General features: G+C 45.0%; 2 protein-coding genes and 1 pseudogene across 3 annotated transcripts; 1 reads left to right on the top strand and 2 right to left on the bottom strand.

The window, feature by feature from the left end:
* The first annotated feature begins 3093 nt into the window (after nucleotides 1-3093).
* On the top strand, nucleotides 3094-4070 carry LOC108300074 (annotated as a pseudogene). Its single transcript, XR_001823242.1, has one exon. The product of XR_001823242.1 is annotated as a 40S ribosomal protein SA-like (transcript).
* Nucleotides 4071-5781: 1711 nt separating this feature from the next.
* Nucleotides 5782-12777, bottom strand: LOC108300075 (HLA class II histocompatibility antigen, DM beta chain). Its single transcript, XM_017522722.2, has 6 exons — nucleotides 11939-12777; nucleotides 9798-10079; nucleotides 8295-8579; nucleotides 6695-6811; nucleotides 6501-6536; nucleotides 5782-6141 (listed from the first exon to the last, which is right to left on the bottom strand). The coding sequence occupies exons 1-6, from the start codon at nucleotides 11991-11993 to the stop codon at nucleotides 6125-6127; spliced, it is 792 nt and encodes a 263-aa protein (XP_017378211.1). The 5' UTR covers nucleotides 11994-12777; the 3' UTR covers nucleotides 5782-6124.
* Nucleotides 12778-20322: 7545 nt separating this feature from the next.
* Nucleotides 20323-24835, bottom strand: LOC108300073 (HLA class II histocompatibility antigen, DM alpha chain). The gene is made up of 5 exons (XM_017522720.2): nucleotides 24669-24835; nucleotides 22235-22519; nucleotides 21325-21603; nucleotides 20967-21092; nucleotides 20323-20587 (listed from the first exon to the last, which is right to left on the bottom strand). The coding sequence occupies exons 1-5, from the start codon at nucleotides 24754-24756 to the stop codon at nucleotides 20583-20585; spliced, it is 783 nt and encodes a 260-aa protein (XP_017378209.1). The 5' UTR covers nucleotides 24757-24835; the 3' UTR covers nucleotides 20323-20582.
* Nucleotides 24836-25481: the final 646 nt, after the last annotated feature.

Raw genomic sequence — 25481 nt, 5'->3', positions numbered from 1 at the left:
CCTTGTTCCATTGCTGATGAGGAACTGTGATCCCCTGTAGAGGGAGAGGCGTTCTGATTTTGGGTATTCTCAGCCTTTTTAGGCTGGTTTCTTCCCTTCGTTATAAATTTATCCATCTGTGGTCTTTATAATTACCGTCTTTATAGTTGGGTTTCTGAAAAGACGTCCAACTTGTTGATTCCCGGAGCTAAAATCTGAGCAAACCACTGCGCCGGCCAAAGCAGCGGCTTTAAGATTGATGGTGCTTTTCTGACTCTGCACCAAGAACTGCCGCTCCAAGGCAGCAGCAAAACCGCCTTGCCGGCCACAAGAGTCTCACTGGCGACACGTGGGGTTCCTCTGCTGGGAATCTCCTGGTGCGTGAGCAACAAAAATTGATCTGAAAGTGTGGCATCCTCTCGTTCTCTGCGCTTTCGGTGGGAGCTACAATCCCGAGCTGCTAGTGATCAGCCATCTTGGATCTCTCTCCCGCAGCACTATTCTCAATAGCTAAGAGGTAGAAGCAACAAAAATATCCACAGACAAATGAATGGGCAAACAAAATGTGGTATATACATACAGTAGCTTATTATTCAGCCTAAAAAGGAAGGAACTACTCTCACATGCTGCAACAAGTATGAATTTTAAGGGCATCATGCTAAGTGAAATAAGCCAATTGCCAAAAGACAAAAACTCTATGATTACACTTGTATGAGGTATCTAAAATAATCAGATTCATAGAAACAGAAAGTAGAGTGTTGGGAGCCAGGGACTAGAGGAGGAGAGAAATGAGGAATTGTTGTTGAATGGGTTTTGCAAGGTAAAAAGGAGTCCTGGAGATTGGTTGCACAAAAATGTGAAAATATTTAACACTGCTGAGCTGCACACTTCAAAGCGGTTAAGATGGTAAATGTTAGGTTGTACATTTTTACCACATTTTTAAAAATTGGGTACATTCTTCTACATCAGAAATTACTGACTCAAAATTGCAATGAGATACCAATCACAATAGCAGCAAAAGCTACAAAATGTCTAAGAATTAACTGAGCATAATCAGGACTACTATGAAAAAGCAAAATTTAAAAACCATAATAAAGAGCAAACGACATGATTTGGATAAATGACTGAAGATTCTGTTTTTGCATTGTATCATTGTATGGCTCAATAATAAAACAAGTCAGTTAACCCAAAATTTCTATAAATTCAATATAACCACAGCCAAAATTCAAGTGGGGAAGACGGAACTAGAAGTGAGTATCCTCCCAAATTCCCAGTAGGAAACTACAAACTTAGTTTCTGTTGCTACTTTGCTTTTGTCATTGTCCAAGGCCAAAAGAAGCCCAAATTTTACACCTCTCTCTCCACCCCGTAACATTGACTTTTTTCCTTCTTGTGAATGTACTTTCTGTCCTCCATCTGTTTTTCTGAACCCACCCTCAATACTTCTGCACCTGGGGTCTGCCTCAAGCGCTGACCTGCATGACATGACTGGCTCTCATACTCCCTGGCTTCCTCTTGCTTCCAGCATCAGCCTAAGAGCAGAGGGAGGAGAGTGAGGTCATTGTTTCTAATTCCTTGGCTTCCTCGCTACAAGGTCACCTTGAGCCGCTGTGTCCCTTGACTGAAGGGCACTGCCCTTAGCAAAGTGGTGACTGTACAGGGCTCGCTCTCCTTCTGAGTCCTGATAACCCCTTCTGCCCCTGGCCTCTTTAGACCTGTAGTAACAGCTCAGCTGCTGCTAGCTCAAGGTTACTGTGTTATCCTCCACCCACTTCTTTGTAAATACCTTCCTCTCTCCTTGAACTGTCTTATTTTGAGTATGTCATTTGTTTTCTGTTGAGATTCTGATACAATAAAAGCCATTTATTTATTCTCTGATCCAGACCAGAGTGGCCAGGGGCCCCTTGGAAGCCCCGTATGCAATGAAAGAGGAAGGGTCTGGGAGTAGCCTTTATGGGTTTGTGGCCTCTCTACTCTCTGAAACCCCTGGAGACTGGTCTGGCCACGTAGTGGCAGGAAGCACCACGGAGAAATTCCCCATGCCTTGCTTCAAGGCAGTTGGAGGGCTCTTTTTTCAAGCCAAAAAGAAAAGGATTTGAGGATGGGGTTGAACTGCACCCTTATTTGTCCTTTGATTTGCCCAGTTTTACTTTGGGAACAGAATTATTTGAGAAAATGGCCAAAAAACAAGTTTCATAAATAGACATTAGGATTAAATGTCAACCTTGACTGTTTCTTTCACATGCATGTATGCATGGGTAGAAGGCAAAGAGAACCTGGAACCCAGGAGCATGCTCTCCCTCAGGAAAAAAATATGCCAAGGATACCACCTCCCATGGCGTAATTACAATTATTCTCATTGTCTTTAATGGTCAAAAGAAGAAGCTCAAATATGGGGTCAACAGATTCCTCTAAAGTATTGCTTTCTGCTTCAAGGGCTGAAGGAACTCCCTGCACTGTGTGTGCCCTCGTTAACACAGACCCAGTTCTTTTATGGGAGGGGAGCTGGACTAGATGACCTTTAAAGTCAATTCTAGCTTCAAGTTCAGCTTTTAAAACAACAAGACATTGAAGGGAGAAAACAGTTATTTGTGCCACGTGGATTAGGTATAATCTGAAAGTCCAGTTCTCTCCCTCTCACTCCTCTCCCTCCTCTATGTCTGTCTCCTTTCTCCCACTCCAATCCTCTCCTCTCACCCTGTTCCTCCCTCTCTCCTGCTCTCTTCCGCTCCTTCTCTTCTTTTTTTCTCCCTCTTTCACATGTGCTCAAGTGTGCACATGCACACACACACGCACCCCTTTTTTGACAATCCGTTATGTTTAACATTTCATTCTCCTCATGCAGCATCCATTCTCCTCTCCTCATCCTCCAACAATTGATCCACCATTACCCTTCTTCTACCTTCCTTTCAGGTACCACTCATTCCCCTGTCTAAGGACTCCTCTTTCTACCTACAGTATTCTGACTTTCTGGATCCTAGGAGACCTACATAGTACTTTTTCTTATTCCTTACCTGGAAGGGGACAGCCTTCCTATAAAACAAAAACCTGTCTTTCTGCGCTATCTGCCGAGGGGTCCATACGGCGTTGATCTGGGTTCCCATCCTAACTTAAAGGGAAACTTTCACAATGTCCGGAGCCCTTGATGTCCTGCAAATGAAGGAGGAGGATGTCTTTAAGTTCCTTCCCACAGGAACCCATTTAGGTGGCACCAACCTTGACTTCCAGATGGAACAGTATATCTATAAAAGGAAAATGATGGCATCTACATCATAAATCTGAAGAGGACCTGGGAGAAGCTGCTTCTGGCAGCTCGTGCCATTGTTGCCATTGAAAACCCTGCTGATGTCAGTGTTATATCCTCCAGGAATACTGGCCAGAGGCTGTGCTGAAGTTTGCTGCTGCCACTGGAGCCACTCCAATTGCTGGCTGCTTCACTCCTGGAACCTTCACCAACCAGATCCAGGCAACCTTCCGGGAGCCACAGCTGCTCGTGGTTACTGACCCTAGGGCCGACCACCAGCCTCTCACGGAGCCATCTTATGTTAACCTGCCTACCAACGCTCTGTGTAACACAGATTCTCCTCTGCGCTATGTGGACATTGCCATCCCATGCAACAACAAGGGAGCTCACTCAGTGGGTTTGATGTGGTGGATGCTGGCTCGGGAAGTTCTGCACATGCATGGCATCATTTCCCGTGAACGCCTGTGGGAGGTTATGCTTGATCTCTACTTCTGCAGAGATCCTGCAGAGATTGAAAAAGAAGAGCAGGCTGCTGCTGAAAATGCTGTGACCAAGAAGCAATTTCAGGGAGAATGTACTGCTCCAGCTCCTGAGTTCACTGCTACTCAGCCTGAGGTTGCAGACTGGTCTGAAGGCGTGCAGGTGCCCTCTGTGCCTATCCAGCAGTTCCCTACTGAAGACTGGAGCTCTCAGCCTGCCACAGAAGACTGGTCTGCAGCTCCCACTGCTCAGGCCACTGAATGGGTAGGAGCAACCACTGAATGGTCTTCAGCTGTTCTTGCGTGGGCTCTTAAGCAACATGGAAATAAGATTGATGGAAAATAAACATTCAGTACCTAAAAACAAACAAAAAACCTACAAAGTTAGGGCAGATGAAAGCCTGCATTGGAACTCTCTAGAAAGGGAACTGGAAGCTGTCCCATTAGCTAACTCTCTACTTCCTTCCTCTGAGGTCCTGTCACTTTGATTCCCACTGCTGTGACCAGAACCAGACCTTTCAGATCTGAAGCTTCTCTTTTAAAACTGCCCAGATAGGCTGGCCACAGTGGCTCATGCCTGTAATCCCAGCACTTTGGGAGGGCGAGGCAGGTGGATCACTTGAGGTCAGGAGTTTGAGACCAGCCTGACCAACATAGTGAAACCTCATCTCTACTAAAAAAAATACAAAATTAGCCAGGCGTGGTGGTGCACGCCTGTAATCCCAGCTGCTTGAGAGGCTGAGGCAGGAGACTTGCTTGAACCCAGAAGGCAGAGGCTACAGTGAGCTGAGATTGCCCCATTGCACACCAGCCTGGACAACAAGAGCAAAACTTTGACTCGAAAATAAGAAAATAAATAAAATAAAAATAATTAGTAAAACTGCCCAGATATAGATAAGGCCAAAATCCCCATTCCTAGACTTAACTAGAATTTCAAAAGGAATTTGCTTTGTCAACAAACAAAAATAAAACAGGAACAGTGAATAGAAAAGAATGAAAATGAAACATGAAAATAGTAAAATATAGAGATTAGCTTCCTTCCATTGACTTCTTCTGTTAACCCCTTCCAGAAGAGATGCTCTAATTCCAAGGATCCTCCTCAAGAAACCATGGATGTGTTGCAGATCAACTCATTCCTGACTTCTTTTTCTTACCCACGTTCTAGTACCTAACTGTAATTCCAAAAACAATTCCACACCCCAGCTTTCTGTGTCCAGCAGGTGTCGCCCTTCACAGGACTACAAACCACCAGCCAGCGCTCTTCCACAGGTGAGCCCATTCCCCCAGCAGGGATCTCCTGGGGCTTGGGGTAGAAAGGAATGGAACGGTGGCCCTGTAAAGATGTGTGCTCACCAGACTGAGGGTCTTCAGAATAAAGTAATCTGCTACTTCCAGCTCAGGTATACAAACATCCTACAGAAATCTGTTCTTTGAACTTGGACAAGTCACTTAAATGTCTCTGAACCTCACATCCTTTGTCTGTAACATAGAGGGAAACAGTCTGTTCCATATGGGATTATTATAAGAAACGGAGCCACAAACACAAAAGGTCTGAGCCCAGTGCCCAAGACATGATAATCACTCAAGCTATGTTCCCTTCTGCATTCAGGGTATGGAAGAAATAACTATCTAGAAACTCAATTTGAAGTTAAGCTCTGTCCCCTGAATCCTGAGGGGTCTGCCTTAGGGTTGTGATGAGGATCCAAGCACCTGGTACAATGCCTGGCCAGAATGTTGAATAGCTGAAGATAGCTAACATCACTATTGCAGGCTGGCTATGTGCCTGGCAGCGTTCTTAGCCATTTACAAGTATTAACTCATTTAATCTTCATAAAAGCCTACATGAGGTGAGTAAACTGTTAATCCCCTTCCTTACCCATATTCTGTGACTCCATCCTACCACAGTTAATTTCTCATTATGAATTATAAATTAGAAAACGGCCCCAAATTCTGTTGTGTCTAAGTGGGAAAATGGAAGAAGGCACTGATTTCTCCCTCACTCAGGTAGAAGATAATCAACCTCAGTCCCTGCTTTGCCCATATTCCTTCCCCAGGGCCCCAAGGAAGAAGACATGGAAAAACAATATTTCCACCAAAGTTTATTTCTCAGAAACAATCACCAGTGACTTTCTGTCCTCTATGGCACACGAGTCCCCCAGGAGGGTCTTTAACTCCCTTCCTCAGATTATATTCATTCCAGAAACATTGCCTTGGATAATAACTATTACAGAATAGTCCCAGGAATGAGGTCCTCTAAATTGTTAAGGTTTACATAACAAAGACTGGGAAAGTCAAAGAACTGGATGGAGAAACCAGAGGATCCAAGGTAATGTCAGGGAGTTGAAGATGTTGGAGAGGAATGGTAGCATCATGGAGTTTGAATCTTCTTCTTACTCAGAGTGGAAGTTGTAGGATTCTGCCTCTAGGAAATGTGCCGTGCTACAGAATAAATAAAAAGGAGATCATGAGGCTTCCACCCAACTTGCCCCCATTGTTTGTCACTGTAACCATCCCATGCGTTAATACAATGATATTGAAAACTGTAGGGTACCAACAACTAATACAAAGGAACCACCTTCAGCCTCCTCGCCACAGACACCCCACTTGGTAGAAGAGGAGGATGTAGGCTTTCCTCTTTCCTGCTCTTAATCCTAGCAATGGCAGCTTAAATCATGCCGCTAGATCCTCATGGAAGTTCACCCATATAATAAGCAAGATTAGTTGAGCCCACCACTGACCTCTCTAACCCACACCCCTACCAAAGGACAAGTAGGGAAAGAGATCAACAGAGATATTACCTTCCGGATAATTGGACCCAGGAAGAGGAATGTAGCCTAAGAGAGGAAGATACTTGATTAGACCAGTCTTTGTGGATAAAAGTATCTCGAATTATTCATAGCAAATGGGCTAGGAAGGAGAAAGTCAATCACAAACAGAAAGTAAGCAGAGATTGGGACCAAGAGGGGGGATGGGAGTTCAGGGAGTCACTCACTAGAGGAGCCAGCCCTCCGCCAGCTGATCAAACCAAGAGAGAAGATGATGAGGCCCAGGCCCAGCGTCACTGCAGACACAGAAACCTTCACTGTCTGCATGGGGGACAGCCCAGGCGCTGCAAAAAATAGAAGCTTTCTCAAACCAATTTCTGTTTTCACCCCCAGGGCAACTCAATTTATTGCAGCCACCTCTCAGTGGGCTCAAAGGTCCTTTATCCCAGCTCCAAGGGTCTAGCTCATACCACCCACTCCCAAGAAACTGACCTTTCTCAAATCCCATGGACCTCTACTCCTAGAGTGAGCCTGGGGAACCCATCTCCCCAGAATTAGCATCCTGGCTTCCAGGTCCTCTCTAACACAGTGGGGCCTCTCGAGGTATCCTCTTTCCTTCCCTTACCCCAAAAGACACCGTTATCAGGATGAAGGACTCCTCACTGCCCTCTCCATTGCCCCCTTACTTTCTCCAACTCGGCAGTTTCCTATTACACTGTCTTGCCACATTTCCTAACCTCCAGTGGTTCCATCCTGTGAGCTCCCCTACTACTTGTGTGCCTTCTACATCTAGAACTCCCACGTGTCCTCCATCCCATCCCACAGTCCCCGCACTTTCTGGGCCTAGTCCTGTTCTGAATCATGTCCCACCCAAATTATTTTCCTATTTATAAATAGGAAAATAAAATGAGCACTCCATTACCAAAGGGAGGTAGGTTCTTGTGTGCCCTATGAGGAGGCATTCCCCAGGAGAGTTCAAGTGAGCATGTGATTTCTCTGTTCTCAGATTTTTTCTCTGTTCTCCATTCCCTTCCCAGCTGCCTAGCAAGAAACAGCACTTCCCACGAGGGGAAACCTGGTTACAGCAGTGAATCTGAGATCCTGTTCCCTCATCCTTTGCAAACACCCTTCCTCTTCTTCATTTCTTCCTCTTTCTTTCCCAAGAATCACCAAAGCTGTGTGCAACTTCTCACGCTACCTTTATCTACTCCCAACACTGAGTTCAGTGTTTGAACTGTAATTAATTCTTTATCCATTCGCCCCTGAATGTCCATGCCAAATGGTCTGCCAGCTGTGGCTTCACTACTCCCCCATGCTTGGTAGAGCAGCCCAAATGCAGTACTGCCCCATACCAAGAAAAGTCCCCCTGCTTCAACCTCCAGCTCCCATCTGCTTCTGGCACCAGAATAGCTGAAATCTAAGGAGGCTAGCTAGACTAGTGTATTACAATTTGGGGTTCTGAAAATATGATTGCCAAATTTGCATCCTCTTTTCAAAGCAAGCATGCTCCTTCCCACTCCCAAACATAGAAGCAGCAACGTCAACCACACCACAAAAGCAACAATAGCACAGACTATTAAATTGGTGCAAAAGTAATTGCTGTTTTTGCTACTAAAAGTAATGGCAAAAATTGCAATTACTTTTGCACCAACCTAAATGTTTCCATTTCTTTATCCCATTTCCCCATTCCGGTCCTAAGCCCTCCATAAGTTTCTCCAGAGTCAGTCCCCATTTTCAGCAACACGCTCTCTACCATGTGCCATCTATCGATCCACATCTCATTTTCTCTGCTTTAACCCTAATTCCATCCACCTGCCATACACTCACTCCAGTCCTGAAGGATGGGCTCAGGAGCCCCAATGTGCTCCACCACACAGGTGAAGATGTCCCCGTAAGAGGGGGTTAAGGCTAAATAAGAGAGGGTCTGGTATGTCCAGTCTCCATTGGGCTGGGCAGTCTTCTGGCCACTGCTGTGAGGAATGACAGGCTTCCCGTTCTTCCTCCACGTGATGATCACATCTGCTGGATAGAAGCCCCACACGTAGCAGGCCAGCATCACAGGCTCCCTAGTGTTAAAAGGAGTGGTTCGGGCTACTTGCACAGTTGGTGGCCCTGCAGAGGAGAAAAAACATCTTTAGGAAGGAGGGTGACATTCTGGCTTCTTCCCCAACCTGGTTTCTTTCCTATCACAATTCTTCATAGATTTTGCAACCCACTTCCCACCCCAGCTCCCCTGCCATGCTGCCCCTTGAAAGGGAAGTGTTAGAATGTATTCCTGCCTCACTCTTTCTTCTCTCCAATTCCTTCATTACCCCTTTCTTTCTTTACTCCTCCAACTATGTTTGATTACAATCAGTAAAAGCCAGATCTAAACTGCAAGCTGTTCTAGAAGTCATTGTATTTATTTCAAGTACATAAGCTAGAAAGTATTTGAAATAAGTAAGCTAAGAATAATCCAGAGTTGTACATTGGGTTTTTTAAGGTGGAAAGACAACTTTTCTCCAAATTTTGCTTAATACATTAATTTCCTAGTTAAAGTCTTTTCTCCTCACATAGCTAAGAAAACAAGCCTAACTTGGGACTCATTCTTAAATTTGGAATATAGTCAAATTAATGAGATTGTTAATACTGCCATCTTTTACTAATTTATTCTCCTAGATGATCCTCTTGCTTGCCTCTATCTTGATATTTTTCAAACACAATCTTAAAGTTAAAAATCCAAGAAATTATGTTAAAATGCAGATTTCCTAGCCTGTATCTCCAGCTACTTTCTTTCAACAGATCTGGAGTGGTACCAAGGGGCTTTCATATTTAACAAGCACCTCCTCCAGGCAATGCTGAGAAACGTGGTTCAGAAACCACCCTTGACACACACTACTCTGTCCTGTGGAGATCTTCAAGCTTACTTTTACAAATGTCAAGTCATTGTCAAGGCCAGAGATTAAGGGTAAGAAAAAGCATGTGTCAGAATCCCCTAGGATTCCAAATATTCTCATGCCTGGGTCCATCTCAGATCTAGAACATCAAAATCTGGGATAAGAAGGCATGAACATTTTGGGTATGCATCCTGAGACACCCCGGCTTCTGCAAAAGCTCCCCAGATGGCTCCTCTCGGTTCAAGTGTCACCTCCCCTTCTTTACCCCTGTTCCACCCACGTGAGCCACCTTGTTCCCTTGAGGTTCAACCCTCCCTCTTCCAACATTTCGGATCCACACATTTTCTCTTCTTTGCTGCTCAAAACTCAAACCCCTGGCCTACTGTGGGATCCTACCTGGCCTGCCCTCCTAACTGCACTTCCTGGTAGCCCCTCTGCACCCCTCTCTCCTCACGTGTCCTGTGGGTCAGCGATCCCCAGAAGGGCTGGGTGTGTGTGGCACAATCCTGAAGCCCATTGCGCAAGCGCTGCATCAGGTTGTCTTGTTTGTTGAGGTAATCTGAGAGGTAATTGGCCAAGCCATTCAGGACCCCAAATTCGCAAGGGGCCATCTCGTTCTCCTCTGGATCCCAGCAGGTCAGCAGATCCTTGTTGAAAGAGATGCAGTACGTGAAATCCTTTGGCGTCCCATCATCATCCAACAGACAGGTGCTTTCCACATGGGCCACGAAGCCACCTAGAGGAGCCAGAGAAGGGCGAGCACGTCAATGTCTTCTATTGGTGTGATAACAAATAAATAATAAATATATATAACATATAGACATATATTTAGGAGCTCTTCACAGACCTCCTAAAACCCTTGTAATTTCCTGAGTGATAGGGACGGTAGGTGCATCTTTTGGTTTTGTTCTAATATTTTGTCTTTGACCCTGGTTCCTGACATAGAGTGCTTAATCGCTTAGAATTTCCTAGGTAACAGGAGTGTCTTTTATTATAATGAGGTAACTCTTGGTGAGCTCCTGGAGGAGGGTCTGGTCACCAGAAAGACCAAGCCATGATTAGAAGCCTGGAACTTTTAGTCTCCTCCCCCATCCTCCCAGAAGGGGAAGGGGCTGGAGATTGAGTTAATAATCAGTCCTGCCTATGTGATGAAGCCTCCATAAAAATCCCTAAACTATGGAGTTCAGAGACCTTCTCAGTTGGTAAACACACCCCCGTGCCAAGAGGTGAAGCACCCTAATTCTGTGGCGACAGAGCTCCTGTGATTGGGACCCTTTCAGACCTGGTATCTCTTCATCCAAATGTTCATTTGTATCCTTTAAAATATCCTTTATTAAAGGATGCAAAATTATGATCAAGTGTCCTATACCACTGTGGGATGACTATTATTAACCATAATACATTGTATCACTTCAAATAGCTAGAAGAAGGATATTGAATGTTGCCAACACAAAGAAATGATAAATGTTTGAGATGATGGATATGCTAATTACTCTGATCTTATCACTATGCATTACATATACTAAAACATCATTATCCACCCCATGAATATGTATAATTATTATTATCAATTAAAATATCCTTTGTAAAAAATCTACAATAGTAAGTAAATTTTCCTGAGTTCTGTAAGCCACTCTAGCAAATTATCAACCCTAAGGAGAGGGTAATGAGAACTTCTGATTTGTAGCCAAGCTAGACAGAAGTTGTGGGGTAAGCCAGGGACCTAATACTTGTGATGGTGTCTGAAATGGAGGTGGTCTTGTGAGACTGAGCCTTTAACCTTTGGGGTCTATGTTAACTCCAGTTAATGTCACAATGGAATTGAATTATAGGATATCCAGCTAATATTGGAGAATTGGTTGCTGTTAAAAAAAAAAAAAAAAAAAACCCACACGATTGGACAAAGAAGTGTTTAGTGTGAGCATATTGAAGAAAAAAGTTGATTTTTTTCCTATATTCAGCTAAGAACCCAAGCCTTGGTGACACCCAGTTAGTGTGGCACAGATTTCCTGTCTCAGGGAACATCTACTGACCAAGCTCATACACTGAAATTTCTGAAAGCCTGATTTGAGGCAGTCGATAGAAGTAGTAAGGAAGTTTTTAGAACCAGTCTCCTGTTTATGCAAGACTACGCATAGGGATAGGAGTGGCCCCTGAGAGTATTTGCAATGTTTAAACATAACAATTTTCCCAGCACACAGACCTTCAGTAAGGTAAATTAATGAGAGAGAAAAAGGGTCAAGAGAAAGAGTCAGCCTTGTACTGTGCTGGAAATACTAAACGTTCACTTCACACTTATTTATGAAGCACTTGCTGTGTGCCGGGCAAGTGCTTCACTGTGCTGGGAGCTGGAGATGCAACAATAAATAAGATGAACATTGTCCTTGCCTATATTCCAGTAGGGGATATACACTGCACAAATAATTATACAGATTAGTTACATAAAATGGATACGAAGGTACAGGACAAAGTGCTATAGGAATATATACCAGGAAGACAAACTATCTGGAGTGTCAAATGCAATTACAAAACTGAACATCCTTACCCTGAAACAGGAACAGGGGAAGGGAGAGTACCTGGAAGAAGTGTCCTTACCTGCTCCTGTGCAGCCCAGGCTGAGCCCCAGCAGCAGTGGCAGGAATGTGATCATGCTCTGTTCTGTAGACGCCGGGAGTTCAGTCCCCTGGACCAGCTCTTCCAGGGTCCGTGAGTCCTCGCCTGCCCCAGAAGCCCCAGTCTAGGTAGATGATCTCCAGAAACTGAACAGAATACTATATTGCCTGGGTCCCTTGATCCCCCCACCCCAGATAAGCGATTTGGGGATACCCAGGCCCTAGATATTAAACCCGTTCCTTCCAGCTTCCAGGAGTCCAGTGTCCCAAACAGGGACAGACTGGCAAGGTAGGCGGGGACAGATGTAGAGACAAATCGCTGAGTGCCTTGGCCCAGCATCATCAGTTACTAGGTAAACCTCATCCTGACTTAGGCTTAGACAACAGGGCTCCTGGTCTCTCTTCTTTTTCTGCAGAAAAAACAGTAGATTTCCCTAGATTAGTGGAGAGAATGACTGCAATATTCCCAGGATGTATGCAGACTGGGCTGCCCACTGGTTTAACTTTTTCCTCTCAATGCCCTCCCGAAAGACAAGGACCAGATAACCTCTCCCGTTCCTTACAGGGAGGTTACCTAAGAAGATAATTACAAAAATCCTTGTCTGTCCTTAGATGAGAGGACCCAGGGTCCTTCTGGGGCAGGCGGCAGAGGCAGGGCTGCTGATAAGGAAGGAGGCACAGAAAGAGTACACAATTGTCTGATCTCAAGACTGCAGACTGAAGCGGTGCCACCTTAGAGATCAGGAATAGAGGCCTGGAAAATCCCTCCATGGGCCTCCATTGCTGCTTCAGTTCTAGCCAGTCAAGCTTATTTCCTCCTCAGTTATAATAGCTGCTTTCTGGAGCCAGTAAACCATATCCTCCTACACACCGAGCAATCTCACGGGGTAGACCCCAGGTTAACACCACTGAGGCTCCTTGAAAAATAGCTGGTGACGGGTCAGTGCCCAGAGCTCACCTGCCTTCCCCCAAACGCTAAACTCCCCTGTGTGTTTCCCCCACCATACCCTCTTCCCTGGGGGCAGGTCCCTGCATTCTGAAGCCACTAGGAAAATGAGATAAAGCTTTCCTACTTTTCTTCCCCTGAAAATACAGATTTTATTTTTTGGAAAATACTAAGATTTTATTTTTTATTTATTTTTAATCATTTTAACCTTTATTTTAGGTTCAGGGGTACACGTGCAGGTTTGTTATATAGGTAAATTGTGTGGCATGGGGGCTTGTCATACAAATTTCTTTCATCACCCAGGTAATAAGTGTGGTATCTAATAGGCAGTTTTTTAATCCTCTCCCTCCTCCCACCCTCCACCCTCAAGTAGGCCCCAGTGTCTATCATTCCCGTTTTTGTGTCCATGTGTACTCAATGTTTCGCTCCCACTTATAAAAGGGAGAACATGCAGTATTTCATTTTCTGCTACTGTGTTACTTTGCCTAGGATAAGAGCCTGCAGCTCCATCCATGTTGTTGCAAAAGACGTGATCTTGTCCTTTTTTTATGTTTGTGTAGTATTCCATGGTGTATGCATACCACATTTTCTTTATACAGTCTACTGTTGATGGGCATTTAGGCTGATTCCATGTCTTTGCCATTATGAATAGCGCTGCAATGAACATTTACATGCATGTGTCTTTATGGTGAAACCATTTATATTCCTTTGAATATATGCCTAATAATGGGATTGCTGGGATGAATGGTAGTTCTGTTTTAAGTTCCTTGAGAAATTGCCAAACTGCTTTCCTCAATGCTGAATTAATTTATGTTCCCACCAGCAGTGTATAAGCCTTCTCTTTTCTCTGCAACCTCACCAGCATCTGTTATTTTTTGACTTTTTAATAGAAACCATTTTGACTGGTGTGAGATGGTATCTCATTATGATTTTGATTTGCATTTTTCTAATCATTAGTAATGTTAAACATTTTTTCATATGCTTGTTGATCACATGTATGTCTTGAAAAGACAGATTTTATGTATTTTTTATAGGTTTTTTTTTTGGGGGGGGGAGAGAGTCTCACTCTGTTGCCTAGGCTGGAATGCAGTGGCATGATCTCAGCTCACTGCAATCTCCGCCTCCTGGGTTCAAATGATTCTCATGCCTCAGCCACCCAAGTAGCTGCGGTTATAGGCATGTGCCACCATGCCTGGATTTTGTAATTTTTTTTTTTTTTTTATTAGAGAAGGTTTTTCACCATGTTGGCCAGGCTGGTCTTGAACTCCTGACCTCAAGTGATCCACCCAACTCAAGCTCCCAAAGTGCTGGAATTAAAGGTGTGAGCCACCATGCCAGGCCTGAAAAAGCAGATCTTAAATGGCAAATTCATTCTTCTATCCCATTGTGAATTATACAGCTGATGGATTTTCCATCACTAACTCGAAACTCTAAATTGGCTTCCCTCTGCTCCCCAATAGGTTTCAGGGCTGCCTCTTCACACCTTAGTTTCTTAGAACTCTTGGATTGATTCAATAGTGAGCTAAACAAAAGAGGATGAGGAGGGGGCCACTAGACACCACACTTAACTGCCCTCCCTCAAAGTCCCTGACCTCAGGAAAATCTAATACTTATGAAAAAAAATGGAACAAAAAAATGCATACAAAGATCATTACCAAAAACGAAAGACTCATCATATAACTAATCAAGATTAACTGAAGCTCTGCCATATCTCCCAGCCACCGCCCCCACTCACCTTGATTATATACTCTAACTCTGCTAATGAACTATCAAGTGTGTTGGAATGGACAGAATATGGGGTGGGAAGTGCATAATTTGTAGAGCTTCTACTTTGTAACAGATGCTATGCTAGGTAGGTCCTTTATATACTATCTCATTTCATCTTAAAAGACTTGTTGGCCAGGCACGGTGGCTCACATCTATAATCCCAGCACTGTGGGAGGCCGAGGTGGGAGAATCGCCTGAGTTCAAGAGTTCAAGGACAGCCTGGCCAACATGTGAAACCCCATTTCTAATAAAAATACAAAAATTAGCTGGGCGTGGTGGTGGCAAGCCTATAATCCCAGGTACTCGGAGGGGCTGAGGCAGGAGAATCGCTTGAACCCAGGAGGCAGGGGTTGCAGTGAGTCAAGATCGTGCCACTGCACTCCAGCCTGGGTGACAGAGTGAGACTCTGTCTCAAAAAAAAAAAAAAAAAAAGACTTGTTAAGTCTCTTAATTTTCCAGGTTCAAAAACAGGTCCAAGAATTCACACCCAAAGTCTAGAGGCTGTAACTCCTCTTCTTATACGGCTCTTACACATGCATGTGCATGCACACGCACGCACGTGCACACACACACACACACTCTCTCTCTCTCTCTTGAGCATGCAAACACACTCACTACATCCTGGAACTGGGATGGCTCAGATAAAGGGAGTTAGTGAGGCCTCTGTTGAGAAAGGGAGAAAGAGAAGAGTCACAATCCACCACCCAATTCCCCTGTCATCTTTTCCGCCCTCAAAGTTCCTTCTGCTCTTAGAACCAGTGTCCCTTCCACTTTCTCTTTTGACAAGTTTGAAACCGTGTGAATTTTCCCCCATCCCCCAGTACACTTTCCCCTCACATTCCTTCCCATCCTGCCCAGGTAAGCTGTTAGCCTAACCTTATAGGAACCAAATCCTGGGATCCTTTTCAATGTCTACAAAGCCTGGCCCTGGCAAAGGAGCCCTCACTGTGTGGTCCTGTGCCAGCACTGAGCATGGCCCTAGCCAGTAACAGTGAGGCTGAATGTAGTTCCCTCTTATGTCTAGATCTCTGCTCCGATCAAAGGAGATGTGAAACCTTCTGTGAGGCCACAACAGGAAACGGTGGGAGGTGATTTCACTTCTCTATTAATGCAAACACTGAGGGAGCTTTTTAGAATAAAGAAGGACAGAAAATCCAGATGCCTGTTCTCCTTTTTTCCCTTCCTCTCCTCCTCCCAACTCTCTATTTTTACAGATATAGCTGTCTTCCAACCTCCAGCCAATTTAAAATAACATTTCAATTGCTCTGTTCATTGTTGCTTATTTGTTAATTACTGATATAGCACCGGGACTGAAGAGGTATGGAGCCCCAACCAGGTTCCCACATGTTGCCTTTCTTTTACTGCCTCTATACAACCACCCAAAGAGTGAGTCCTCTCTTTTCCCACTGCTTCTGCCGTTAGCCTGGCCACCGCATGCCCTCAGCGAACTAGTCCCAGGGTTTGTGTGCAAAGCATTACTGGGAATATTCAGAACGAGAAGATATGGATTCTGCCCTCATATCCTTTGCTTGTAGGTCAGTTGGGGAGCGAGAACAAACACTTTAAAGAGAATAGTTTATGTTAAAACAAGTAAGCAATAAGAGAGCAATAAGGTCAGTGGTCTTAGAAGAGAAGAGAGAGCCGGGCATGGTGGCTCACACCTGTAATCCCAGCACTTTGGGAGGCCAAGGCAGGCGGATCACTAGGTCAGGATATTGAGACCATCCTAACACGATGATACCCCATCTCTACTAAAAATACAAAAAATTAGCCAGCTATGGTGGCACGTGCCTGTTGTCCCAGCTACTGGGGAGGCTGAGGCAGGAGAATCGCATGAACCTGGGAGGCAGAGGTTGCAGTGAGCCAATAGTGTGCCACTGCACTCCAGCCTGGGTGACACAGCAAGACTCTGTCTCCAAAAAAAAAAAAAAAAGAAAGTGAGAGAGAAGAGAGAAATAACCATGGGCATGGTAGACAGAGAATACCCTCAATCAAGGGGGCCTGGAATGAGCCTTGAATTCTGGGCTGGATTGCGTTGGAGAGGAGGAAGGCAGTTGGCATCGCAGGCCTGGTGTATAGCTCCACAAGCTCCTCAATGCTGTGAGGTACCATCAGGGAGGAGGCATCCTATGAGGAGTCTGGGCTAGCGAAAACAAAGACGAGCCACAATAACATCACTGGAACTGCACATTGAAGGAAGTCATAAATGTGATCTCTTGTTTGTTTTTGAGAGTATGGCCATAATAATAAATCTCTTTTAGGCACTTCCTAAAGTTGCTCCATGTCAGTTCTGAGGTTCCTCTTTGGGGAAGCTGGTTTTAACTCAAGTCTCCATTTATAAACACAAAAATTGCTCAACCAGTTAATCATGCCTCATAGCATAAGACCACATTCATGACTTCAGGGTCTTTTCAAAACCACACACACCTACATCCTGCCAAGATTATATTACTTGCCCAATCTGTCCAATCCCCACCCCACCTCTGCCATCTACCCCTTACCTCACCTCTGCCCACACACACACACCCCTATCCTGTCAGGATCCACTGCTCTAGACTCTGACCTTGGGATTATAGTTTTTGTAGGCAGTTCACTATCCATCCATCCTACAGCCAAATTACTTGAACTTCTAAGGGATAGTCTACCTGATTTGCCACCACAACTACTTTTCCTTTTTTTTTTTTTTGACTATAACTATTGAAGAATGTTATCTTCATCTTACCCATGAGAAAATGGAGGCAGAGGGAGGTTAAGTAATTTCCCAGATTTACCCAGACAGTAAGTAATAGAACCACTATTCGAACTCAGGATTTATTATTTTAAATCCTATATTGCTAATAATCAATTGGAAAATAAAACTTTATTGAAGTGCACAAAAAAACACCTGAGAGGTGTAGAGATATACCGTATTCATGGATGGGCCATGCTTACATAATGAGAATCTTTCCCCACATCTCTTACCTAAATTCTACCCCAATTAAAATAACACCAGGATTTCAGAAGAATTTAACAAACTGATTATAAAATGCACATGAAAATAAAGTCCATGAGTATCTTAGAAAATTTTGATAAAGAAAAGGAAAATAAATTTTTGGGGAAGGTAGTAAAGGAATGGAGACTAGTTCTACCAAATAGTAACACATATTAAAAAGTCAAAATGATCAAACAATGTGATACAGATTAGTAATGAGAGAAAAGCAAATTAAAGCAACAAAATACCACTCTATACCCACCATGTTGCCAACATTTGAAAGTCAAGAAATTACAAGTATTAGTGGGCATAAAAGGAAATGTGAACTATCTTGCTCTGTTGGTGGGAGTGTAAACTGTTTACAATCCCCGAATTATAGAAATTATAAACTAGTTGGGTGAAAAAATTAACATAGGAAATAAGGTAGCATATCCCAGTCCTTAGGCTGAGTGCTCTAAATCTTGGAAGAGTTCAATAAAGAGAAATTAGGGGCAGGTTCATGGAAGAAATCGAACTGGAGTTGGACCTATGGAGTTGGTTAAGACAGGAACAAGCTGAGCAGAATAAAGAAGGCATTCCTGGCTGGGCGCAGTGGCTCACACCTGTAATCCCATCACGCCTGTAATCCCAGAACTTTGGGAGGCCGAGGTGGGTGGATCACGAGGTCAAGAGATTGAGACCATCGTGGCCAACATGGTGAAACCCCGTCTCTACTAAAAATACAAAAATTAGCTGAGCATGGTGGTGCGTCCCTGTAGTCTCAGCTACTCGGGAGGCTGAGGCAGAAGAATTGAACCTTGAACCCAGGAGGCGGAGGTTGCAGTGAGCCAAGATCGGACCACTGCACTCCAGCCTGGTGCCTGGCGACAGAGCAAGACTCTGTCTCAAAAAAAAAAAAGAAGAAGGCATTCCTGTGAGAGGACAGAGCCTGGTAAATGCCCTAAACTAAAAACAGATATAATACCTTCAAGGATGAGTGAGGAAAAAAGATTCATTCAAGAATAGCATTCTTGCTGGGAATAGTGGGTAATATTTTTTATTAGAAAAGGGGCACCAGACTAGAGAAGATACTAAGTGCTTCTAGCGTACTTAAGTAACAGTATCATAGAAGGTTTATCAGAGCGCATCTAATCTAAGCCTATCATTTTATAGATGAGGACTTTGAGGCCCAGAGAGGGGAAGTGACTTGTCTTTTAAGGCTTGCCTGACAGAAAATATCTAGATAAGTTGGAAATAGGGAGGAAGAGAAATTAGGAAGAACTAGAAAGCAACAAAGAACACATCTAGAATTAGTAAAGTGAGAATAAAAGCATCTAAAATGGAGAAAATACAGTACTTGAAGGTAGCTTTAAGGTATATTTCAGAAAAGAGAAAAAGGTCTACGAGGCTACTAAGTTCTCCTCTAAAGATCAAGACAAATAATGATAAGGTTAGGTTGTTGAGCACATTTTGTATGTGCCAGACATAATTTTAAGCATTCTGTAGATATTAATTTATTTAAGCTTCACAGCAGGAGGATATGCTGCCTTACTTCCTATATTAATTTTTTCAACTCAACTAGTTTATAATTTCAGTAATTCAGGGATCATAAACAGTTTACATTCCCACCAACAGAGCAAGATATTATAGTTCACATTTCCCTTTATCCTCACTAACACTTATAGTTATTTGACTTTCAAATGTTGGCAACATGGTGGGCGCAGAGTGGTAAGGTGGACACCATTGCTATCATCCTTTTACAGAAAATGATACCAAGGCACAAGCTAAGTAACTTGCCCAAGGGCTCACAGCTAAACGCTGACAGTTATGATTGAATCCCCAGACATCTGGTTCCAGAGCCCATGCTTCTTAACCAGTACACGTGCTGCTGTTAGAAATAAGAAGGTTCAGAGACAGTGCCAACTTCTCTTAGGGAGAATTGAATATTTTCTTTTAGACTAGATTCTAGTACAATGCCAAGAACAGAAACTCCCTCACCAAGTAATTGCCCTCTCAACTTTATTGCCACACTGTCTCCAAAGCAACTAAGGATTGCAAGAAATAAAGCATATGCAAAGCAATGTACCACCAGTGGTCATGTGCTGCCAGCTTTCATCATCTGCCCAGGGCAGCACCTGCGCGGTTCTCCCTGGACAGTTCACTCAGACCAAAGAACAGGTTGTAAGGAAAGACGTGTGAATTCTTTGCCCTTCCAGCCTGTTCCCACTTCATGTCACGGGCTTCATGATACTGTTTTCCCAGAACTGACATGACTGATTGGAATAAAACACCTGGGAGCTTATTCTTTCCACCCCTGAGCTTCTGTTTCACAGCTATGGTGAGGGTTGAAGGGAGTTATATGTTCCTCAGGGCAGCCTATATGAGACATAAACATTTTCACAAACAGTGGAATACACACACACACTGCACAAGCAGCTTCCTTAACCATTTTGTGAGCAGATTATTAGAAAATAACTCTGCCTTCGTTTCTCACACATTTTGAACAAACTGATGGAAGGAAAAACATCACGTAGCTCTGAGACCAGAGAATAAGCGCTCGGCTGACAAATTAGGGGTTTTCCCTATTTCCCTCCCTAAAGAAGGCAAGCTGTGTTCAGGTTAAGGCATGCTGAATTTGAAATGACAACCCACTCAAGTTGAAATATCCAGAAACAAATACCATGAGTTAAGAAAGACACCACACTGATATTAAGAAATGAGATTTATTGCCTTGACAGGGAAGGGATGTGGTTGTGATAGGCAGGGCACTCTGGGATCCCTGGGATGCAAGCCCAGGGACAGCAGAGCCCCCAGGTGGGAAACCTACACACACACACACCCCAGGGATGTCACAGAGACTTCTTCTAGCCTGAGAAGAAGAGATCCTGGGCAGGATGCGAGAAACCTGCGCACCCTCTGTTTGGATGGCTGAAGCTGTTGGCATCAAACTCTGGTCAGGAAGAATCAGTCTGGGGACAGAAAGTGATGGAGGAAAGCCATCAGGAGATTGATCTTCCTCTTCCTCCCTGTGCCACAAAGGCCTCACTTGGTCTTCCTGCAGCACACCCTGCAGAGCTTGATTTCTCCTTGTTCCCAAATCATCTCCGGGCACCTTTCCTACAGCATCCCATATGATTCCTTTTTCTCTCAAAGCCATTCTTGTGACCCATAACTGTGTGTGTGTAACTGGGTCCCCAATTGGGAAGATGTGCCCCATGTTGCTGGATACAGGCCCCCACACCAAAGGGCCTGAGGATTGCTATATGTACCTCCCCCGCTTGCCACAGAATAATCCTGACACATGCACACATGCACCACTGTATCTGGCCTCTCCAGATGATACACTACCTGAGCAAGGCTTCCGGAAGTAGATGATGAGAACAATGCCCACGATGATGCCCAGCACACCCAGGCCAAAGGCTATGCCACACAGCACATTCTCTAGCAGATCTGAGGGCAGTGCATTCTGGGGCACTGAAGGAAATAAGGAGTGGCTCAGCCTGGGGACCTGGTCAGGGAGCCTCCCACCCAGGGGAATGACTTGGGTGTCTGGGATGACATGAGAGAAACTGAGGCCTGGAAGACTAGCATGAGCTTAGGCTAGGAATGGACTAAACAAGGTCCCAGTGGAGAAAGAAGGCCCCTTCCATAGGTCTATCCCTTTTTTGCCCCCAAAAGGACCAGACTTCCAGGGAGAAAGCCTCACCCCAATAGGCAATTGCTGTGTAGCGATCAATTTCGTGAGTCACAATGCAGGAGAAAATGTCAGAAGGTTCTGGTGTGACGTTTAAGTAAGAAAAGGCCTGGAAGCTGAGTCCATCAACAGCTGAAACAAAAGTAGGCCCAACTCCTTCCACAGGGACGGAATGATGCTGCCAGTTCACCGTCAGCATGGGTGGGAAGAGATTACTGACAAAACAGACCAGCGTGTTGGGCTTGCCAAACTCCAGGGGCTTCAGCGTGAACACCTCAACAACAGGAAACCCTGGTGGGGGGATTGAGGTGTGGGGGAAAGAAGAGACTAGTTTAGATGGCATCTCTGTGTTTGGAAGGGGCATGACATATAAAGGGGAGGGCAGAGAAGCACACAATGGGTCAGACTTTGGGAGATAGAGATGACGGAGGAGCTGGGCTCCCAAGGGAGGTCTTCTTCCAGGCAAGAACTGCAACAAGACCTAGAATCAGAGCCAGATCCAGGCTACTCTGGATTCCTCTATCCCAACTTCCTTCAGCACTTCCTGTTTAGAGCTCACATTGGCGTCTAACCATGTACTGTCTTCTCACTAAGATATAGTCACACCATCAGATATTTCTGCTCTCCCCATCCATCTTGCTGGGCATAGAAGCACAAGTGTTAATATTCAGTAGGCATCAATTGGTGCCTGTTGAATTCATCGCATTCAATACATAGTTCTAAATGCCTACTACATGCTAGGTGCTTCTGTTCACAAAAAACACAGGGTGCAGACCAAAGCCGGTGGAAAAATTAAGGTGATGGGGAGAACCAGACGGCATCTGAGATGAGGAGCTGGAATCAAGGAAAATCATTCAGTGTACATGTTAATGAAGTTAAGAATGCAGCCCTCCTCCCTTCACTCCCCTAAAAAACTCCTGACCTCTGGACACCGGGATTTTCCCATCAAGTTGTGGCCCTATTTCCTGGACCATTGCCTCGCAGAACCCTCTGTCAAATAAAATGGCAGGAGCATCTCTCTGTTCCTGAGCCCAGTCAGCGAATTCAGGCAGGCGAGGCACCCGAGTGTTCTCAGAAAAGTCGAAGAAGAAAAGCTGGTCTTCATCATAGGACTCAGAGAGTCCGACAGCGGGACTCCCGTCCTGGCAGTACACCGTGTGCTGGAACGTGTGGTTTTGCAGGTCACCCCGCCACACTGGAGTAGGAGCTGTAAAGGACACAGGGTGAGGTTCAGGGAGGTAGGAGCCTTCTCCTCCTCTCCAACTTAAAAAAAAGCAAGGTGGGACCAGGCGTAGTGGCTCACACCTATAATCCCAGCACTTTGGGAGGCCGAGGGGGGCGGTTCATGAGGTCAGGAGTTCGAGACCAGCCTGGCCACCATGGTGAAACTCCGTCTCTACTAAAAATACAAAAAATTAGCCGGGCATGGGGGCGTGTGCCTGTAGTCCCAGGTACTCGGCTGAGGGAGGAGAATTGCTTGAATCCGGCAGGCGGAGGTTGCAGTGAGCCAAGATCAAGCCACTGCACTCCAGCCTGGGTAACAGAGCAACACTCCGTCTCAAAAACAAAACAAAAAGCCCGGCAAGGGCTGCTTCAAGTAGTGTGGGCCGAGGTGAGACCCTTTCCTGTGACTGTTGTTTAGGCTGCCACTCCCAATGGGGGTGAAGAACAAATTATGACATCTTTCCAAGCTTTCCCTGCCTATAAAAAGGCCAGTTGTCTAAAGTTGTCAAAAGCAAAAAGAGTTCTACTATCTAAAGTGACTAATCCCAGCACTTTGGGAGGCCGAGGCAGGCGAATCATTTGAGGCCAGGAGGTCAAGACCAGCCTTGGCAACATGGTGAGACCCTGTCTCTACAAAGAATACAAAAACTTAGCCAGGTGTGGTGGCGAGCACCTATGGGTCCCGGCTACTCGGGAGGCTGAGGGGGGAGGATTGTTTGAGCCTAGGAGGCTGAGGCTGCAGTGAGCTGTGATTGTGCCACTGCACTCCAGCCCAGGTGACAGAATGAGCCCGTCTCAAAATATAAATATATAAAGGCCAGTACGGTGGCTCAAGCCTACAATCCCAGCACTTTGGAAGGCCAAGGCAGAGGGATCTCCTGAGGGCAGGAGTTCGAGACCAGCCTGGCCAACATGATGAAACCTCGTCTCTACTAAAAATACAAAAATCAGCCGGGTGTGGTGGCATGCACCTACAAACCCAGCTACTCAGGAGACTGAGGCAGGAGAATCACTTCAACCTGGGAGGCGGAGGTTGCAGCAAGCCAAGATCACGCCACTGCACTCCAGCCTGGGCAACAGAGCGAGACTCTGTCTCAAAAAAAAATCAAATTAAATTAAAATTAAAAAAAAATATATATATATATATAATAAAGTGACAGATTCAGAGCCACTCTGTTCATTGCGTATTTGTGGGCTGCACAAAAACACCTAGCCAAAGAAGCAGGTGGAAGCCTGTACTCTGCTCACCACGCCATACATCCTGGCACAGGCTTCATCCTCCCAAAGGGGATTCCTTTGTCTAATTGACGCCAGGCTACTATATTGACTAGAGAAGGCCATGGATGGGTTTCTCACTCCTAGGAGGGGAGGAGGAGGAATGCCTACAGCCTCCCCAAGCCATAGACGGGACTGCCTCCCATTACACCCAGACACAAATGGTAAATTGGAAAAACCAGTCTCCAGACATTTCTTCAGCCACTTCACTGGCACCAAGCCTCTCTGAAAATGTCTTCTGTTCCTTCAACCCACCAGGCCCCCCAACAACAGCATTGGGAGAAGTGACCCTGTAACTGAAGAATATAATCCCTCTTCTTTGAAGCTCTTGGCAGAAATCCCCCAGTCAGCAGGAAACCTTTAACCCAGTACCCAGAATAACGGATATTTAGAGGAAGAGGGATCTTCCAGATTATTCTTCCACTCTGCCCCATCCTGTACAGAAGGAAACGAAGAGCCAATAAAGTTAAGAGACTTTTCAAGAATCACAAGATAAGTTAATGATAGGAAGCAGAGTAGAATCTGAGTGAAGGCGTGAAAATAACATTCACTTTATTCAAATCCGAGCTCTACCACTTTCCAATGGTGTGGATTTGCACAAATAACTCTTGAGTCTCATTTTCTTCATTTGTAAAATGGAGAAAAAAATCTCTGCTTCAAGAGATTGTCTGAAATGGAACATGTAAAACACCTCTGACATCGTTTACCAACCATACGTAGTAGCTGTCTTTCCCCACTCTCCTATTGTTTCCACTGCTCGTGACTTCCCACCACTCACAAAGCACAGTGCTCTTCCTCACAAGCGCTTGGTAGGCTCCCTGGCTTCAGGATGGAAGTAAATGGGAGTACCATCTTACCTTCAGGGACGGCCCAGGAGTGGGGCAGCAGCCACAGAAGTGGTAGCACCTGTAGCAGCGCAGCTCCTCGGCTCTGTTCATGACCCATATCTTCTCGCCACGCAGTAGGTAGGAGCCACCAACCCAGCCAACCCAGCTCCCCCAAATCCCTCCCACAGAGGGTGGCCTTAGATCATGTTTTGCCAGATCATTTCCAATAGCTGCCCTTGTCATTTCGTCTAAACCAATCAGAGAAAGTGTAGGGTTTAACATCATCAGTCACTGGGGAGATCTCTGGGCCCAGCAACCTCCTGAAGACTTGGCTGTTTGACCAGGGCAGATTATGGCATGTAACTGGGCTGAGCCCAGTGGCGGAATGTTGCTTCCTGGTGGAGTTTCTTGTTTAATCTCAGGCTGTCCGCCTCAGTCTGTAAGCGACCAGCTGGCTCTTCAGAGCAGTGCCACCTCCTGGCAGAACGCTGCAGTGCGGAAGCACATCTTCTCACAGTGAACCCCAGGTCTTCACAACCTGCCTTTTCTCATCCCTCCTGGCTCCCTTCCTCTTTCTCAAAAAACTCATTCTTCTTCAGGCATTAGCTCTAATTCATTTTGCAGACATGTACTCAAAATATAAGAAATGCTGGGTGTTGGCCCCAGTGCTAGAAATACAAAGATGAATAGGCTTAGTCTGCCTTCAAAGAGCTTAGAGTCTAGTGCTGAAGGAGAGGGCCAAGGGATAATTACCAAACAATGTAACGTATTCAAATAAGAATGTGCCAAGTGTTTTGGAAGTAGCAGTAATTTTATGAGTATGTGGAATAGGAGGAACATAAT

This window comes from Cebus imitator, unplaced genomic scaffold (assembly GCF_001604975.1).
Source record: "Cebus imitator isolate Cc_AM_T3 unplaced genomic scaffold, Cebus_imitator-1.0 Scaffold24, whole genome shotgun sequence".
Taxonomy (NCBI): Eukaryota; Metazoa; Chordata; class Mammalia; order Primates; family Cebidae; genus Cebus; species Cebus imitator.
Note: the sequence above shows the minus strand (reverse complement) of the source record. Positions and strands in the feature narration are given on the sequence as shown.

Excerpts from the sequence above, each read along its gene's own strand:
- LOC108300073 (XM_017522720.2), bottom strand. The coding sequence starts at position 24,756 with ATGGGTCATGAACAGAGCCGAGGAGCTGCGCTGCTACAGGTGCTACCA. Across the intron at positions 22,520-24,668 it reads CTCCTGGGCCGTCCCTGAAG|CTCCTACTCCAGTGTGGCGG; the intron begins GTAAGATGGTAC and ends TGTCCTTTACAG. Across the intron at positions 21,093-21,324 it reads CACAGCAATTGCCTATTGGG|TGCCCCAGAATGCACTGCCC; the intron begins GTGAGGCTTTCT and ends TATTTCCTTCAG.
- LOC108300075 (XM_017522722.2), bottom strand. The coding sequence starts at position 11,993 with ATGATCACATTCCTGCCACTGCTGCTGGGGCTCAGCCTGGGCTGCACA. Across the intron at positions 8,580-9,797 it reads ATCGCTGACCCACAGGACAC|GGCCACCAACTGTGCAAGTA; the intron begins GTGAGGAGAGAG and ends TCTCCTCTGCAG. Across the intron at positions 6,812-8,294 it reads GCCCATCCTTCAGGACTGGA|CGCCTGGGCTGTCCCCCATG; the intron begins GTGAGTGTATGG and ends TATTTTTTGCAG.